Source organism: Procambarus clarkii, chromosome 60 (genome assembly GCF_040958095.1).
Source record: "Procambarus clarkii isolate CNS0578487 chromosome 60, FALCON_Pclarkii_2.0, whole genome shotgun sequence".
Classification (NCBI taxonomy): domain Eukaryota; kingdom Metazoa; phylum Arthropoda; class Malacostraca; order Decapoda; family Cambaridae; genus Procambarus; species Procambarus clarkii.
In genome coordinates this window covers 12,408,227-12,428,226 of record NC_091209.1, presented here as the reverse complement: position 1 = coordinate 12,428,226, position 20,000 = coordinate 12,408,227, and the positions used below count along the sequence as shown (strand labels likewise).

The following is a 20,000-nucleotide window of genomic DNA, read 5'->3' as shown; positions in this document are numbered from 1 at the left end:
TTTTTAAAATTAAGTGTACAACTTAATTCTTAAAGTTAGCTTTGGATAAAGCTAAGTTTATCAGTGTGGGCTTCTCAGCGGCTGGGACTAAGTTTATTATTTGTGTCCATATATTAATATCTTCTAAGTTAGCTCTCGGTCAAGTAACCTGAATATATTCAAGTTTAATCTAACGCTTCTTACTGTATGCTGTCAAGCTTGACACATCACCTTGACACCTGGATAAATATATTAATATTTGCAATATATCAATATAGATATTTTCGACATTTTTTTCTCTCAAATTTATTTATATACATTTCCTGAATTTTTCTCTGAATAATAAAATCTCTACAAATAAAATAAAATATATGCAAATTTAATTTATTTTCGTAACGATAATAATAAAAATAAAAATATATATCAATGTTGATACAAAATTCACGCAATATGTAACATTTTTCAACTCTTATAATGTTTTAAAATTTTCGCTTCACAAAGATCATTTTCTCAATATTTTTGTAACTTGCTAAAGATATTTACGGACCTCGTTCAACCCTTTCTCTTTGTTAATTGGGCAGGTGGGTCAGGTGAGAGGGGGTCACAGGTGTGTGTGAGGAATACCTCATGCATGGAGAGGAGAGAGAGAGAGAGGGGTGGGGGAGAGAGAGGGGTGAGGGAGGGAGAGAGAGAGAGGGGTGAGGGAGAGAGAGAGAGAGAGGGGTGAGGGAGAGAGAGAGAGAGAGGGGTGAGGGAGAGAGAGAGAGAGAGAGAGGGGTGAGGGAGAGAGAGAGAGAGAGGGGTGAGGGAGAGAGAGAGAGAGAGGGGTGAGGGAGAGAGAGAGAGAGAGGGGTGAGGGAGAGAGAGAGAGAGAGGGGTGAGGGAGAGAGAGAGAGAGAGGGGTGAGGGAGAGAGAGAGAGAGAGAGAGAGGGGTGAGGGAGAGAGAGAGAGAGAGGGGTGAGGGAGAGAGAGAGAGAGAGGGGTGAGGGAGAGAGAGAGAGAGAGGGGTGAGGGAGAGAGAGAGAGAGAGGGGTGAGGGAGAGAGAGAGAGAGAGGGGTGAGGGAGAGAGAGAGAGAGAGGGGTGAGGGAGAGAGAGAGAGAGAGGGGTGAGGGAGAGAGAGAGAGAGAGGGGTGAGGGAGAGAGAGAGAGAGAGGGGTGAGGGAGAGAGAGAGAGAGAGGGGTGAGGGAGAGAGAGAGAGAGAGGGGTGAGGGAGAGAGAGAGAGAGAGGGGTGAGGGAGAGAGAGAGAGAGAGGGGTGAGGGAGAGAGAGAGAGAGAGGGGTGAGGGAGAGAGAGAGGGGTGAGGGAGAGAGAGAGGGGTGAGGGAGAGAGAGAGGGGTGAGGGAGAGAGAGAGGGGTGAGGGAGAGAGAGAGGGGTGAGGGAGAGAGAGAGGGGTGAGGGAGAGAGAGAGGGGTGAGGGAGAGAGAGAGGGGTGAGGGAGAGAGAGGGAGAGGGAGAGAGAGGGAGAGGGAGAGAGAGAGAGAGAGAGAGGTGTGAGGGAGGGAGAGAGAGAGAGAGAGAGGTGTGAGGGAGGGAGAGAGAGAGAGGTGTGAGGGAGGGAGAGAGAGAGAGGTGTGAGGGAGGGAGAGAGAGAGAGGTGTGAGGGAGGGAGAGAGAGGTGTGAGGGAGGGAGAGAGAGGTGTGAGGGAGGGAGAGAGAGAGGTGAGGGAGGGAGAGAGAGAGAGAATGTAAAATTAGTCAGAAAACGGTGGAAACTCAAATAATCTAAAAGCTGTGTTATGGTAAAACAAGAAAATCAAGAAAATATAGAAAACGGAATGATGAAGCTGCTGATAAACAAAGATAAGACAAGGAAGGAAGAAAAACAGAACAAATAAAAGTGCCGAAGAACACGAATGAAAAAAAATGTACAAAGGGATGACAGGAAAATCTGATATACAAATATAGTCAAGAAGAGCAGGAAGAATAAACGGACGGAGAAGAGAAGGGCAAGGAACCAGACAGGTAATAAACAGACCCCTCCCACACCACCCCCTCCCGTCTCTCGATCCGTCTCGAGACGCATTTCACAAGACGAACGCTTGGGCAGCTACGCGTGACGTCACACTCCAGCGACTCGACAGCCAGCCCCACTACACGAACGGTGGGAGGTAATCCGCTTACAGTCACCCAGACTGAACTTACGGACCACGTTCGACTCCCCCTCTCCTCCTCCTCCATTATCTCCCCCTATCCCCCCCCCTCTTCCACCCCTTTCTCTATTAACCCCTTTCTCCTATCTATTATCCCCTTCCCACCTTTCTCGTTCTTAAGATATTTTAGATTCGTTGAAAGGGAATTATGTTAATCTTATTCAGTATGTTCTACTCACGTGTGTGTGTGTGTGTGTGTACTCACCTAGTTGTACTCATGTAGTTGTGCTTGCGGGGGTTGAGCTCTGGCTCTTTGGTCCCGCCTCTCAACTGTCAATCAACAGGTGTACAGGTTCCTGAGCCTATTGGGCTCTATCATATCTACACTTGAAACTGTGTATGGAGTCAGCCTCCGCCACATCACTTCCTAATGCATTCCATTTGTCAACCACTCTGACAGTCACACCACTGTGTGTGTGTGTGTGTGTGTGTGTGTGTGTGTGTGTGTGTCCCGTGAGGCGGGACCAGAGAGCTGGAGCTCGACTCCTGCAAGCACAACTAGGCGAGTAGACACAGGTTAAGCATCACAACCACACACAAGATTAGATGCAAGTTTACAGGGCTGGTATACCATGCTGCCGTCTCCCTCGGTCTCGCTGCTGCCGTCTCCCTCGGTCTCGCTGCTGCCGTCTCCCTTGGTCTCGCTGCTGCCGTCTCCCTTGGTCTCGCTGCTGCCGTCTCCCTTGGTCTCGCTGCTGCCGTCTCCCTTGGTCTCGCTGCTGCCGTCTCCCTTGGTCTCGCTGCTGCCGTCTCCCTTGGTCTCGCTGCTGCCGTCTCCCTTGGTCTCGCTGCTGCCCTCCCTGGCCTCGCTGCTGCCCTCCCTGGCCTCGCTGCTGCCGTCTCCCTTGGTCTCGCTGCTGCCGTCTCCCTTGGCCTCGCTGCTGCCCTCCCTGGCCTCGCTGCTGCCCCTCCCTGGCCTTGCTGCTGCTGATTCTCCCTTGGTCTCGCTGCTGCCTCTCCCTTGGTCTCGCTGCTGCCGTCTTCCTTGGTCTCGCTGCTGCCGTCTTCCTTGGTCTCGCTGCTGCCCTCCCTGGCCTCGCTGCTGCCCCTCCCTGGCCTCGCTGCTGCCCCTCCCTGGCCTCGCTGCTGCCCTCCCTGGCCTCGCTGCTGCCCCTCCCTGGCCTCGCTGCTGCCCCTCCCTGGCCTCGCTGCTGCCCCTCCCTGGCCTCGCTGCTGCCCCTCCCTGGCCTCGCTGCTGCCCCTCCCTGGCCTCGCTGCTGCCCCTCCCTGGGCCTCGCTGCTGCCCCTCCCTGGGCCTCGCTGCTGCCCTCCCTGGGCCTCGCTGCTGCCCTCCCTGGGCCTCGCTGCTGCCCTCCCTGGGCCTCGCTGCTGCCCTCCCTGGCCTCGCTCCTGCCCTCCCTGGCCTCGCTCCTGCCCTCCCTGGCCTCGCTCCTGCCCTCCCTGGCCTCGCTACTGCCCTCCCTGGCCTCGCTACTGCCCTCCCTGGCCTCGCTACTGCCCTCCCTGGCCTCGCTGCTGCCCTTCCTGGCCTCGCTGCTGCCCTCCCTGGTCTCGCTGCTGCCGTCTCCCTTGGTCTCGCTGCTGCCCTCCCTGGCCTCGCTGCTGCCCTCCCTGACCTCGCTGCTGCCCTCCCTGGGCCTCGCTGCTGCCCTCCCTGGGCCTCGCTGCTGCTGCCCTCCCTGGGCCTCGCTGCTGCTGCCCTCCCTGGCCTCGCTGCTGCTGCCCTCCCTGGCCTCGCTGCTGCTGCCCTCCCTGGCCTCGCTGCTGCTGCCCTCCCTGGCCTCGCTGCTGCTGCCCTCCCTGGCCTCGCTGCTGCTGCCCTCCCTGGCCTCGCTGCTGCTGCCCTCCCTGGCCTCGCTGCTGCCCTCCCTGGACTCGCTGCTGCCCCTCGGCCGCCTTAAAGCTCTTCAAGAAAGCCCTACAGCTCAAAAGGTAAACAAATCAACTACAGAGATGTGTGTCGGCGTGAGCACCTCGACGCTTGACGGGATCTGTCCCCACCACCCTGGCCTCCCCCCCCACCGGAGGGGAGCCGGTCGGCCGAACGGACAGCAAGTGGGTCTTGTGATCCTGTGGTCCTGGGTTCGATCCCAGCCGCCGGCGAGAAACAATGGGCACAGTTTCTTTCACCCTATGCCCCTGTTACCTAGCAGTAAATTAGGTACCTGGGTGTTAGTCAGCTGTCACGGGCTGCTTCCTGGGGGTGGAGGTCTGGTCGAGGACCGGGCCGCGGGGACACTTAAAAAAGCCCCGAAATCATCTCAAGATAACCTCAAGAAGGAACCACGCCCCGTCCACTGGCACCCCCGTCCACTCTGGCACCCCCGTCCACTCTGGCACCCCCGTCCATGCTGGCACCCCCGTCCACTGGCACCCCCGTCCACTCTGGCACCCCCGTCCACTCTGGCACCCCCGTCCACTTTTCCGTGGTCATCAGCAGCTCAATATACGGGTCCTCGTCCGTGACTACATAACACGATTCTCAGATAATTTGTATGTAAGTTTTAGAGGTTAATTTGGTTGTATTTCATAGTGTTAGATGAGTGTGTGTTGGGCACTGTGGGGTAATGCTTTTAGTGTTCCATGTGTGGTTGTTCTGTGTTCCACGTGTGGTTGTGTGTTCCACGTGTGGTTGTGTTCCGCGTGTGGTTGTTGTGTGTTCCACGTGTGGTTCTGTGTTCCACGTATGGATGTTCTGTGTTCCACGTGTGGTTGTTCTGTGTTCCACGTGTGGTTGTTCTGTGTTCCACGTGTGGTTGTTCTGTGTTCCACGTGTGGTTGTTCTGTGTTCCACGTGTGGTTGTTCTGTGTTCCACGTGTGGTTGTTCTGTGTTCCACGTGTGGTTCTGTGTTCCACGTGTGGTTGTTCTGTGTTCCACGTATGGTTGTTCTGTGTTCCACGTGTGGTTGTGTGTTCCACGTGTGGTTGTTCTGTGTTCCACGTGTGGTTGTGTGTTCCACGTGTGGTTGTTCTGTGTTCCACGTGTGGTTGTGTGTTCCACGTGTGGTTGTGTTCCACGTGTGGTTGTTGTGTGTTCCACGTGTGGTTCTGTGTTCCACGTATGGATGTTCTGTGTTCCACGTGTGGTTGTTCTGTGTTCCACGTGTGGTTGTTCTGTGTTCCACGTGTGGTTGTTCTGTGTTCCACGTGTGGTTGTTCTGTGTTCCACGTGTGGTTGTTCTGTGTTCCACGTGTGGTTGTTCTGTGTTCCACGTGTGGTTGTTCTGTGTTCCACGTGTGGTTGTTCTGTGTTCCACGTATGGTTGTTCTGTGTTCCACGTGTGGTTGTGTGTTCCACGTGTGGTTGTTCTGTGTTCCACGTGTGGTTGTGTGTTCCACGTGTGGTTGTTCTGTGTTCCACGTGTGGTTGTGTGTTCCACGTGTGGTTGTGTTCCACGTGTGGTTGTTGTGTGTTCCACGTGTGGTTCTGTGTTCCACGTATGGATGTTCTGTGTTCCACGTGTGGTTGTTCTGTGTTCCACGTGTGGTTGTTCTGTGTTCCACGTGTGGTTGTTCTGTGTTCCACGTGTGGTTGTTCTGTGTTCCACGTGTGGTTGTTCTGTGTTCCACGTGTGGTTGTTCTGTGTTCCACGTGTGGTTGTTCTGTGTTCCACGTGTGGTTGTTCTGTGTTCCACGTATGGTTGTTCTGTGTTCCACGTGTGGTTGTTCTGTGTTCCACGTGTGGTTGTTCTGTGTTCCACGTGTGGTTGTTCTGTGTTCCACGTATGGTTGTTCTGTGTTCCACGTGTGGTTGTTCTGTGTTCCACGTGTGGTTGTTCTGTGTTCCACGTGTGGTTGTTCTGTGTTCCACGTATGGTTGTTCTGTGTTCCACGTGTGGTTGTTCTGTGTTCCACGTGTGGTTGTTCTGTGTTCCACGTGTGGTTGTTCTGTGTTCCACGTATGGTTGTTCTGTGTTCCACGTGTGGTTGTTCTGTGTTCCACGTGTGGTTGTTCTGTGTTCCACGTGTGGTTGTTCTGTGTTCCACGTGTGGTTGTTCTGTGTTCCACGTGTGGTTGTTCTGTGTTCCACGTGTGGTTGTTCTGTGTTCCACGTGTGGTTGTTCTGTGTTCCACGTGTGGTTGTGTGTTCCACGTGCGGTTGTGTGTTCCACGTGTTGTTCCACGTACATGATCCGGAACACAACCGACGTGATTGAGACATGATCCAATAAGTTGATGGTACAAATTGCCCAACCAACCAAAGCCTGAGGCTTTTGGGTGGCTGAATCTTCATCAATCAAATAATCACTCGACACCAAGAGACCACGTGGTCAATTCCCCCTGAGGATTTTGTAGGTAGTGATCATGTCTCCCCCTTACTCTTCTCCAGTGTTCTACCAATGAGCGGGACAGGCATAGAACCTTCACGTTAGTCTTGAAAACTGTGGCGGCACCGACTAACGCATTCTCTACGGAATGGATAATTTCATTGCAAATACAACTAATTAAAATAAGGGAGTGAATTATCAGGGGGAAAGTGACAAGCCATTACGACTATTTAGCACTAGGAAGGGGTCAGGATAAGGATTTGGGACGGGACGGGGGGGGGGATGGTGCCCAACCACTTGTGGACGGTCGGGGATTGAACGCCGACCTGTAAGAAGCGAGACCATCGCTCTACCGTCCAGGGGCCAGATTCACGAAAGCACTTACGCAAACACTTACGAACCTGTACATCTTTTCTCAATCTTTGGCAGCTTTGGTTACATTTATTAAACAGTTTACAAGCATGAAAACTTCCCATTCAACTGTTGTTATTGTTATAAACAGCCTCCTGGGGCTTCGGAGCTCATTAACTGTTTAATAATTGGAAACAAAGCCGCCAAAGATTGAGAAAAGATGTATACGTTCGTAAGTGCTTGCGTAAGTGCTTTCGTGAATCTGGCCCCAGGCCCCTGGAGTTTGAAGTTCTTTAAGACGTGAGACGGAGCCCGGGAGATCGAGGTCGCCCCGAATATATATAATGTTGCTTATAGTCTAAGGAATAAAAATGTCGCACTAAAGACGGGTACGGTGTCTAAGTCGCTATTTCCTAAACTAGGGGCCATGCCCCCCCCCCCCCTTTAGGGGCCATGGCCCCATAAGGAGGGCCATTTGGCAACATGTAGGGGCCATTTTACAACACGTTGGGGCCATTTTGCAACACGTTGGGGCCATTTTGCAACATGTAGAGGGCCATAAGTTGAGGCAGCGAACAGGTCATGGTACCAGAGGATACTAGAGATGGCCTTTTAGCGAGTGTAGGGAGCCGGTCGGCCGAGCGGACAGCACGCTGGACTTGTGATCCTGTGGTCCTGGGTTCGATCCCAGGCGCCGGCGAGAAACAATGGGCAGAGTTTCTTTCACCCTATGCCCCTGTTACCTAGCAGTAAAATAGGTACCTGGGTGTTAGTCAGCTGTCACGGGCTGCTTCCTGGGAGTGGAGGCCTGGTCGAGGACCGGGCCGCGGGGACACTAAAAGCCCCGAAATCATCTCAAGATAACCATTAATAAGGACACTATGTGAAAAGGAGGGGGGGGGGGGTTAATGACCTTTAAGAGTCAGGGAACGATTGGGCTCTAGGTATTATGTGCGGAGCGTGACTCACAGACAACCAGAGGTGAATGAACAGCGGCGCCATTCAAGACGGCGAATCTGTGAATGAAGTTTTACCCCTGGTGAGTCGTGACAATTGTTTCCTCCAGCCGAGAGAAACGACCTGTAAACTGGGACTTATTCACGAGGGTGAATCCCTGATTGAATTAAAATCTATATTGATCTATACGAGGGAGCTCCTGTTGCTATCCACCAAGACTCGTCTAATCTAAGCTTGAAACAAGCTATCGACGTCTATTACGTCTTCTTGAGTTATCTTGAGGTTATCTTGAGTTGATTTAGGGGCTTTAGTGTCCCCGCGGCCCGGTCCTCGACCAGGCCTCCACCCCCAGGAAGCAGCCCGTGACAGCTGACTAACACCCAGGTACCTATTTTACTGCTAGGTAACAAGCGTTAGAACAAAATCTAAATGCCAGAAGAACGTATTGAACCTTGATAGATTCAATGAAGGGAACGAATATGTAGAGAATAAGGAGTGACCAGCATTGAAAACTGTGTTGGTTTGGTAGATTAATGTCTACTTGGGTAGACTTCTGGTCAGGTCTCCTGGTTGATATCTTCTGAAGTTGCTTAATCTAGGGCTACCTAGGAGGTTGGCTATATCTGGTTGATACCTGGTTGATGGGGTTCTGGGAGTTTTTCTACTCCCCAAGCCCGGCCCGAGGCCAGGCTTGACTTGTGAGAGTTAAGTCCACCAGGCTGTTGCTTGGAGCGGCCCGCAGGCCCACATATACCTGGTTGATGGGGTTCTGGGAGTTTTTCTACTCCCCAAGCCCGGCCCGAGGCCAGGCTTGACTTGTGAGAGTTAAGTCCACCAGGCTGTTGCTTGGAGCGGCCCGCAGGCCCACATATACCTGGTTGATGGGGTTCTGGGAGTTCTTCTACTCCCCAAGCCCGGCCCGAGGCCAGGCTTGACTTGTGAGAGTTAAGTCCACCAGGCTGTTGCTTGGAGCGGCCCGCAGGCCCACATATACCTGGTTGATGGGGTTCTGGGAGTTCTTCTACTCCCCAAGCCCGGCCCGAGGCCAGGCTTGACTTTTGAGAGTTTGGTCCACCAGGCTGTTGCTTGGAGCGGCCCGCAGGCCCACATACCCACCACAGCCCGGTTGGTCCGGCACTCCTTGGAGGAATAATGGCTTTAGTTATGGTTATAGTATATAAAGAGAGGGCTTTGAAAAGCTTTAGGTTCTAAAGGGTAGTAGAATTCTCTCTCTAAGAGTACCTATTACATCCCTACATTTCATACCACCTGATCTCGTAGGGCGTTATTACACGAGTATACAGATTTGGAACAAGTCTTTCTAAAGAACAAATCCACAAGGGCCGTGACGAGGATTCGAACCTGCGTCCGGGAGCATCCCAGACACTGACATAACATGATTTTGACACAAGTTTTTCTAGTTTTACACATGGTGTAATTATTTGTTCACCCCCTGTTGTAACTTTTATATCTCGCCTGCGTGTCTGGGAGTATATACGGTTTGAGGAACCCATGATGTTCTTGGTCGTGGTGACGTTGTGACCACGTGTTTTGTGATCTTGGCACTGGAGCCGGTCGGCCGAGCGGACAGCACGCGGGGCTTGTGATCCTGTGGTCCCGGGTTCAATCCCAGGCGCCGGCGAGAAACAATGGGCAAAGTTTCTTTCACCCTATGCCCCTGTTACCTAGCAGTAAAATAGGTACCTGGGTGTTAGTCAGCTGTCACGGGCTGCTTCCTGGGAGTGGAGGCCTGGTCGAGGACCGGGCAGCAGGGACACTAAAGCCCCGAAATCATCTCAAGATAACCTCAAGAAGATAACCTCTTTCTGAAGATTACATTGATGTGTGATGTTAGTTCCAGCGGTCCATAATTTATTGCTTTGCTGTTTTTGCTCCTTTTATGGAGCGCCGTTGTCACCGCTGTTTTAAAAGTGGCAGAAAAGACACTAGATTCGTCTGTCATTTTTAACATTAGTAAATATTAACACACATTAATGTCCTATATAATATATATATATATATATATATATATATATATATATATATATATATATATATATATATATATATATATATATATACGAGTTCTGAAAAAGATACTTTTTCTTGACATTTGCCTGATATCAATCAATATTATTCTAGTGATATCGGTATGAATGAGGGGGGGGGGGTGAAACTTATGTTTTGACTCATTGTTCATAGCGAACTCCAGAGTTGATGTGTTCTGGGCATCCTGTGGTGGTCAGGGCATACGTCTCGCTTCCTGCAGGTCGGCGTTCAATCCCCGACCGTCCACAAGTGGTTGGGCACCATTCCTTCCCCCCCCCCCCCCACCATGTCCCATCGCAAATCCTTATCCTGACCCCTTTTCCCAGGGCTTAATGACTTGACCCTTGCCCCTGATAACTCCCGCCCTCATCGCATCCTATGTCTGTGCGTGTATGTACTCACGGACCTGAGTGAATACATTCACCGTTTTTGAGGTATGTAATGCATTATACTGTATATATATGTATGCATGTATGTATGTATGTATGTATGTATGTATGTATGTATGTATGAGCAAGGCCTGTTGGTCTCTCCCAGCATGATCTCTCTCACTCACATACTATTCAACAAATGCATTGTTTATCCACGTGACGTCACGGGGCTTCGGTGCTACTGCAAATAGCGTAATTAGACACTCTGCAAACGCCCATAAATTACCCGGTGGCAACTCCCTCGGAGGTGGCTTGGGGGCGGGGCGTCACGGAGATGGAGTCCCAGAAAGAAACCTTGCCAGTATTACCCAAGCTGTCATAGAGGGAGGATGTGTGACACTCTCGCCAGAGGCAGCCATTGAGTGAAACCTTTTTTGATTCCCAGGTGACTTTATATAGATTTTCTTGGCTGGGAGGCGTTCGAGGCACGGGAAGAGTTGAACCGTGTTGAGTGAAAGACAAGTTCCTTGTGCTGGGTCTATTGGTAGTTTTTTCCCCGGTTGAGTGATGGTGTTTTGAGTGATTGTTGAAGCAGGAGTTCCAGATAATGGGGGTGAGTATGCAAATTAGGTGAACTGCTAATTGGGCAGATAAGGCAAGATTTATCCGGGGCCCATTTTCAAGTGCTTGAGAGGATGTGTTTCCTTGTTGCTATGTTTGTTCGCTGTGTGTGTTCTTAAGGCGAATCTCTGTATGCTGTGTTCCTGGGAAGATGAGTGCATAGATTTATTCACATGGGTGAAAATGTCGTGCTCCGGCAAGGTGAGTTTGGACCCTCGTTTGATTAATAATAATTCCTGCTTGTTGGGGACCTCGACTTAGGCTTATCGACTTCTCCTCCCCCCCCCCACCTCCCCCCTCCTTCCACCCATAGGTCAACTACTCACCATCTACAGAATGCAAACCACAACAGTTGCCGAACTCCCGGGTATCTTGTCTTAATTGCCAGGTGAACAGGTGCATGAGATGAAACAAAACAGGTTCTTTTCTTACCGGGTAATGAACCCGGGTCCCTCGGGTGAGAGTCGAGAACCTCGACCAGTGTGCTACTGGATGGCGTTATGTCTGCGTGCCCCGATAACTTTTATAATTACTTGGATCATCGGGGAATTAAACTCGGACCTGGAAAATGAGACTTTGTGATATGTTTAGGTTTCCTCAACCATTTGTTGACCAGACCACACACTAGAAGGTGAAGGGACGACGACGTTTCGGTCCGTCCTGAACCATTGTCAAGTCGATTGTGAATGGTCCAGGACGGACCGAAACGTCGTCGTCCCTTCACCTTCTAGTGTGTGGTCTGGTCAACATACTTCAGCCACGTTATTGTGACTCATCGCTTAACCATTTGTGTCTGCGGGATCGAACTTTAGCTCTTGGACCCCGCCTTTTTACCCACCTGTTGCCTAATGCAACGACCTATTCTTTCATCGTATCGACTAGCGTTTATAACTTGATAATATAATTCATTCCATTTTCTTACTTGTACGTTTAAATAGAAGTTCCTCACATTTCTATGACTCGTCTGAGACTCCAGTTTCCATCCGTGCTCTCTTGATCTACTGGTATTTATTTTGAATTCTCCTGTTCCACTTTTGTCAATGCATATTAGCATTTTATAGGCATCATGCCTTAACTCTCCTTTTCTACAGTGATGCCAGGTCTAGTTCTTTCATAGCCGATCCCTTGCAATTTTAGGACGAGCCTCGTTTGCATACTAATTTAGGTTCCTGAATGATGTTATAACTTTTGCTAGCATAGAGTACGATGCTGATGCTATCCTATTTTTTGAGTTTTTGGAGTTAGGTTTGGTGGTGTCCGTTCCCAGGTCTTTTTCTCTAGTAGTTATAAGGTGGTAGTTTCCCTTCATTGTGCATCATCCTCCTGTCACCTGTTCCAAGTTTCATCACCTTACACTTGCTTGTGTTGAACACTAATAGCCATTCCTTAAACCAACTGTGTGGGGGGAATATTTTATATATATAATATATATATATTGGTAGCAGTCTTTCTTGTAAACATATGTTGTTGAATATGACCGAAAGGTAAGATTAATCATTCTAACACGAATCTAATCAATATTTCTTACGTTTTTCTTCACTGTCGAGGGTAATTTAAAAATTAACTCTCCAAAATTAATTTTTTACATTTTTATTTTTGGTCTTACGCCTAAAAGCGTTTCGTAAGGGTTTCTTTCATTCTCAAAGACTGGTTTACACGTAACAAATATACTAATATATATATGTTTAAATATATATATATATATTTATGTGTCTATTTTTATTTATTAGTATATTTAAGTGGCTGTCTTTATTTTAAACATATTTCGTTGAAAACGACAAAGTTTTAGATTTGATTCTGGCACAAATCTTCGATATTTCTTATGTTTTTCTACTTCCTGCTTCAGTGAATAAAAAGTAAATCTCCAAATTTCATTTTTGAACTTCGTCAGCTATCAGCTCTCTCAAAGGCAACCCGTTCTCGCAAATTCGTAAAGTCAATATTGACTTATTAACTACGTGCATAGGTGATATACTAAACATAATAGATACCCTTAAAAAGATTCATAGAAAACACCGACCTTACCTAACCTTGTTAGTATCTTAAGATAAGCATCTTATTGCTTCGTAATTACAATTATTACTTAACCTATACCTATTATAGGTTAGGTAATAATTGTAATTACGAAGCAATAAGATGTTTATCTTAACATACTAAGTAGGTTAGGTAAGGTCGGTGTTTTCTATGAATCTTTTTAAGGGTATCTATTATGTTAAGTATGTCACCTATGCACATATTTAATAAGTCAATATTGACTTATTAAATTTGCGAGAACGGGTTGCTCAAAGTTCATATAAAAAAAAAGTAAAAATTAACTTTAGAGTTAATTTTTCAACTTCCTGCTTCAGTGAAGAAAAACACAAGAAATATCGAAGACATGTACGAAAGTACTTAAGGAAATTCCTGTTTAAATTTTCCTCCGTGGTCTGACACTGTCACATTTTTAATCACGTGTTTATTTTCGTGATATACACACACACACTTTATTTTCTTCTCCGAGGCTATGGGTCCCTACATTTGCACCAGAGGTGGTACCCCTTCTATATATATATATATATATATATATATATATATATATATATATATATATATATATATATATATATATATATATATATATATATATATTATTAAATATGACCGAAAAAGTAAGATTAATAATTCTAACACGAATTTTCTCAATCTTTCGTACATTACGCTTCACTGTTGGAGGTAAATCAAAAATCAATTCTCCAAAATTCATTTTTATTTTGGAGATATTTTTTGGATATTTTTTTATTTTTACATGAATTTTGGAGAAGTGATTTTTGATTTACCTCCAACAGTGAAGCGTAATGTACGAAAGATTGAGAAAATTCGTGTTAGAATTATTAATCTTACTTTTTCGGTCATATTTAATAATATATGTCTACAGGAAAGACTGCTACCAAAATATACTAATATATATATATATATATATAGCTCTGAATATGAACGAATATAGTAGCGTTTCCTGTCCAGCGCCTCTGTGTCGCAGTTAAGAGGGGAAAATACGTTGCTGTATCCTGGGTACGCACCCAACCTCCGAGGAGCTGGACGAGGTCTTCGAACGCTGATTGTTATATGTGTGTGTTCTCTGTAAACTGTAGCATTGCAATAAAATAAAACAAAATATATATTCAAAATAATAGGGGTTGTAGGAGAGGAAAAGATTAAAGTGTTCAGTGAGAATCCACAAGGTCTTCTCTGAATACTCCTTATTTTCTTCTTCGAGGCTGTGGGTCCCTACATTTGGACCAGAGTTGGTACCCCTATATATATATATATATATATATATATATATATATATATATATATATATATATTATATATATATATATATATATATATAAAATATGCTATTGACGATCACAAAACACTGATCATATTTATGCGGAAAATCCACAAAGAAATGTGAAAGGAAGGGAACGTTTCGGCCTGTTAAAGCCTTTGTCAACACTAGACTGACTAGAGGAAAGGGAGAGAGGATACAGGCCAACACCTGGAACCTGACCAACCCATCTCTAGGAGAAAGAATTAACCAGAAACTGGTATAGCTTAGCTTAGAATGGTCAAAGAGGATTAAGCGGTCAGAGAATAAGGATGAAAGATTAAAGAAAAGCCTCATGAACACATAATATATGAATATAAAATTGTAATGAAACATTGTAAGCCTCTCTATCAGAGTTTTTTTCTTAAACTGTTGTGCAATATTATAACTTACAAATGGATCAAGTTTGTACATACGAGTACTAACATTAAGAAGATTTGGACACTGATTAGAGCAGACTCAATCAAATTCCGTTCCACGAAACCACCACAATTGGTAATGCTTTTCGCCTAATTCTAGTTATATATATATATATATATATATATATATATATATATATATATATATATATATATATAATCAAATACAAGACGAAGCTGGAAAAAGTTCAGAGGTATGCCACTAGACTAGTCCCAGAACTAAGAAGCATGAGTTACGAGGAAAGGATATTGGAAATGAATGAAGAGTAAGAGGAGACATGATCACTACCTACAAAATCCTCAGGGAAATTGACAGGGTAGACAAGGATAAACTATTCAACACTGGTGGTACGCGAATATGAGAACACAGGTGGAAACTGAGTACCCAAATGAGCCACAGGGACGTTAGAAAGAACTTTTTCAGTGTCAGAGTAGTTAACAGGTGAATTGCATTAGGCAGTGATGTTGTGGAGGCTGACTCCATACACAGTTGCAAATGTAGATATGATAGAGCCCAGTAGGCTCAGGAATCTGTACACCAGTTGATTGACAGTTGAGAGGCGGGACCAAAGAGCCAGAGCTCAACCCCCGCAAGCACAAATAGGTGAGTACACACACACACACACACACCATTTTCAAACAGTATTGTGAATTCAATAGTTTTATCACATGGAAAGTCTTTCTAGAAATTTCCTGTTTACACCTTTTAACACATGGGTGAGGCGGCGTCTTTGTGCGTCTGGCAGACACGCCACGGATGTAAACAAAAGATGTGTTTATCGTACAGGACCGGAAGTGGAAGGCTGAGGTATACGAACACACCTTTTTTGGTCTTTTTCTTAGTTCCTTTTTATATATGTTTTATCTAACCTTTTTTTGGCCTGTAAAGCTGGATCCATTATTCATATCGGTGTGTGTGTGTGTGTGTACTTATCTGTGCGTGTGGTAATGAAGCTCCACCTCTTGGGCTACGCCTCACAATTAGCAATTGAGAGGCGCTTAAATCCGGGGTACTGAGTTTGCCTCAATCATTGAATTCCTTATCACCATTATTACTTGTTTGTGTGTGTGTGAGAGAGAGAGAGAGAGAGAGAGAGAGAGAGAGAGAGAGAGAGAGAGAGAGAGAGAGAGAGAGAGAGAGAGAAAGGGAAAGAGAGAGGGTAAAGTGAGGAGAGAGAGAGAGAGAGAGAGAAAGGGAGAGAGAGAGGGTAAAGTGAGGAGAGAGAGAGAGAGAGAGAGAGAGAGAGAGAGAGAGAAACACCTCACTCCCTGAAGGTTCAAACTAACATGTACACACGTAAAACAGTTATGAAAATAGACTGTAACAGAGAGAGGACGACAGCTGGAGAGCAGAAGAGACGGGTCAGAGACAGACACAACCAGAGCCTCTCGCCGGAAGTGCACAGAAATAGCCCTAGCGTCACCAGGACACAAATCTCAGCGAACATACGAAGACGACTTTAGTACAGAAACCAGGATTTCTATCAATGCATATACATTCTTTGTGATAAAGAGTATAGATTCCATGTCACATCAGTAGGCGTGCTGAAGTAGAAGTATATGCGACACCAGCATGGAACCCTAGTTGTTACCTGTTACCTAGCAGTAAAATAGGTACCTGGGTGTTAGTCAGCTGTCACGGGCTGCTTCCTGGGGGTGGAGGCCTGGTCGAGGACCGGGCCGCGGGGACACTAAAGCCCCGAAATCATCTCAAGATAACCTCAAGATAACCCCACACGTAGAGTGTTCTTCTCCATCTATACCACCAACCCCGTAGTCAGGTCGTTACGCTCCTGCCACATAGGCGCCTCTGTACCGGACCTATGGACGGATATACAGCTCTGAACCACCCTGTACCGGACCAAGAAGAGCACGTGGATTGGTGCATAGTGACGTAACCTTATCCTATACTTGAGCGCATGCGCGGTGACTAACAGTAACGCAACGCCTGTACCCATGTACCCAGCTGTTGGCTCGCTTGTGTATATGACACAACATATTCTCCGTGAAATATATAAGCGAACCAAAATATAATATATATATACTGTTTATATCATGGCCCCAAGACAATGACAACCATCCATCAAAGATGACAGTTCGTTCCTACAAGGACTATGGAAAGACGGTACAGAGGACAAACTGGTGTAACCCTTGACCTTGAGGTTACCTTGAGGTGCTTCCGGGGCTTAGTGTCCCCGCGGCCCGGTCGTCGACCAGGCCTCCTGGTTGCTGGACTGATCAACCAGGCTGTTGGACGCGGCTGCTCGCAGCCTGACGTATGAGTCACAGCCTGGTTGATCAGGTATCCTTTGGAGGTGCTTATCCAGTTCTCTCTCCCTCCACAAAAATAGTCAACATTGTAAACTATTTTGGTAGAGGGTTTAAGATTATATATATATATATATATATATATATATATATATATATATATATATATATATATTATATATATATATATATATATATATATTATATATATATATATATATTATATATATATATATATATATATATATATATATATATATATATATATATATATATATATATAACAGAACAATAGACTTTTCCTAGGCATAAGAGTGTGAATTAAAGTGAGCATCAGATTGCAACTATTAGGCCTAGAACTGCTTATTTAGGCCTAGGAAAGCTTATAAAGCTTAAGTTGATAACTAGGCTGTTGCAGTTTTGTTTTTTTATAGCCTATAGCAAACCATTAGAACAATTTTTTCGGACGAGGGGGGGGGGGGTGTACGACTGTTCATATTTTGAACATGCCGTCCAAAGTGGTATCCCCGTCCCTGTGGAGGACGGGACGGCCCTGTCTCGGGCTAAAATGTAAATAATACGATGTTTCGGTTCGTCTATATTATAAATTATCAGGAAGGTACAAGAGGAGGAGGAACAAGAAATAGTGAGAGAGAGAGAGAGAGAGGGGGGGTGAGGGGGAGAGAGAGAGAGAGAGAGAGAGAGGGGGGGTGAGGGGGAGAGAGAGAGAGAGAGAGAGAGAGAGAGAGAGAGAGAGAGAGAGAGAGAGGGGGTGAGGGGGAGAGAGAGAGAGAGAGAGAGAGAGAGAGAGAGAGAGAGAGAGAGAGAGAGAGAGAGAAAGCATTACAATATCTAAAGCTGTCGAACAGGAATTGAAAAAAAAAATTGAGTAGGGAAAATGGTGATAACAGGACGAACATGAAAGGTAGAGAAGAACAGATAAAGGAAGGAGATAAGTACACAGATCAGAATAACGGAGGCTTATGATATACAAAAAAAAAAAAAAATAAACGAAAATAGTTAAAACTTAAACGATAATTGTAGCAAATATTATCAAATATTTAGTATAATTGTGTTAATTGGCTCGGTGGTGGGGTCATGCTTGTTAACCTCTGAATGGTTAATAAAGCCGTGACATTAGCTTACAAGTCCTATTAACCCCTGAAGGGTTATTAAGGCTTATGACATACCATTATAGACCCAACCAACAAGTATTCTTTCTTTCTGAATAAATCAGTACGGAAAGTCTGTGTACTCACCTAGTTGTGGTTGCGGGGGTTGAGCTGTGGCTCTTTGGTCCCGCCTCTCAACTGTCAGTCGACTGATTCCCCCCTCCCCCCCCCCCCCCCCCCCCCCCACACACACCAACCCAGGATGCAGTCCGAAGCAGCTGTCTAACTCCCAGGTACATATTTATTGCAAGGTGAACAGGTGCATCATGGTGAAAGAAACTCTGCCCATTTGTTTCCGCCTCGGCCGGGGATCAATCCCCAGACCTTAGGACTACGAATACCGAGCGCTATCCACTCAGCCGTCAGGCCCCCCTTTACACAGAGAAATGGGTACACCTCTCGCTTAGGATATTCCTATGCACTTAAAAATATGAATATATATTTGTGTTAAGTCTAATGTTATGAAGTATAATATTACTTTTAAGAAAATAATCTCGAAATAATTTTTGTCAAGGGTAGAAAATCAGAGTTCCCCTTTTGACTTTTGTCTGTAAGGCATGAGCTCTTTCTTTTCATAGCTTACATAATACTGTGCCCTTAGTAGGGACAGTCATAGCATATTACTCACATTAGGAAAACATGAATTGACTCGTTGAGTCAATGGTTAAAAATGAATGAAATGGTTAGAGACAGTGATGAATGGAGTAGTGTACTCTCTATCACTACAATTCTCTCTCTCTGTCTCTGTCTGTCTCTCTCTCTGTCTCTCTCTCTGTCTCTCTCTCTGTCTCTCTCTCTCTCTCTCTCTCTCTCTCTCTCTCTCTCTCTCTCTCTCTCTCTCTCTCTCTCTCTCTCTCTCTCTCTCTCTCTCTCTCTCTCCCCCCCCCCCTCTCCCTCTCCCCCCCTTTCTGTCTCTCTCCCTCTCTCTGTAGAAATGTGAATGGAGCAGTAATACACACACTCTCTCTCTCAATACAACTGAATAGGGGGAAGTAACTGGTGTTGTCTCTCCTAGTTACACTACTCTTCCCCTCAATAAACCACAGAGAACACGTTTCCCCTCCCTTTACATTCCCTCTCCCCTCACCAACACAACACTACAACCTTCCACTAATTTCCTCCACTAAAATTCGTCTTTCTCATTTCCTTTTCTCTCTCTCCCTCTCTCTTTGTCTTCTCTCTCCTCCCCCCCTCTTTAACCCTTCCCCCGTAGTCACCTCGCCCCCCCCCTCTCTCTCCTCTTGACTCCTCCTCGTGTGCTCAAGAGGCGTAACAGAGAAGAGGAATTGCTTGATAATTACTGTAATTTAAAAATAATTATTTGATCAAAGTGGTCCCAAGAGAATTTTATGTATATTATATAAATTACATATCGGTTTGTGCATTGGATTTCTTTATTTTATATATATATATATATATATATATATATATATATATATATATATATATATATATATATATATATATATATATATATAAATTTTCGTCTCGTTTTCCTTTTTTCCTTCTTATAAAAGTTTTCGAATTTACGGAAGTCGAGGTGACTTGTCTTAGTGGTTAAAACGTCTTAATTACTTCTATTGCTCGTTTGCTAGAAGTTTAAATCACCTTTGGAGTGTTTTCCAGTCATGACTCACCCAGGTTAGCTTCTTCCATTCATCCATCACCCAGGTTAGCGTGTTTTAATTCATCCGTCACCCAGGGTAGCGTGTTCCACCCATCCATCACCCAGGTTAGCGTGTTTTAATTCATCCGTCACCCAGGGTAGCGTGTTTTAATTCATCCATCACCCAGGGTAGCGTGTTCCATCCATCACCCAGGTTAGCGTGTTCATCTCTCATACACATCCGTACACACACTCATCTAACTCACTGACTCATTAATTCACACTCATTCCCTCCCTCTCTGTCCCTTGGAGTAGGACCTTGGGCAGTCATTAGACACCGTTCGGACAAGCTCTCACAAAGCAACTTCTGCCTTGGAGTAATAGTCAAAATGACGCTTTAGCACTCTCTCTGGCTAGGCATGTTGATTACTAAACAACAGCTGAGAAGCACAGTGTTGATTGTTTACATG

General features: G+C 46.1%; 2 protein-coding genes across 6 annotated transcripts in view; one reads left to right on the top strand and one right to left on the bottom strand.

Annotated features, from left to right (window-relative positions):
* The window catches only part of LOC138353853 (uncharacterized), a 13,411-nt gene extending 7,150 nt beyond the window's left edge, over positions 1–6,261 (bottom strand). The window contains exons 1-2 of the mRNA XM_069307281.1: positions 4,762–6,261; positions 2,707–3,108 (exon numbers count right to left, since the gene is read on the bottom strand). Coding sequence (XP_069163382.1) covers positions 2,707–3,108; positions 4,762–6,261 — 1,902 coding nt within the window. The remainder of the gene's footprint in view (positions 1–2,706; positions 3,109–4,761) is intronic.
* Positions 1–20,000, top strand: part of LOC123751525 (discoidin domain-containing receptor 2) — a 212,196-nt gene that overhangs the window by 114,453 nt on the left and 77,743 nt on the right. For 2 of the 5 annotated variants that reach the window (XM_069307509.1, XM_069307505.1), the window contains exon 1: positions 10,453–10,708. The exons of 2 other annotated variants lie outside the window; for them this stretch is intronic. The gene's annotated coding sequence lies outside the window, so the exon portion shown is untranslated. Of the gene's footprint in view, positions 1–10,452; positions 10,709–20,000 lie in introns of those variants that run through there. One more of the 5 variants, XM_069307507.1, reaches the window with a different exon arrangement.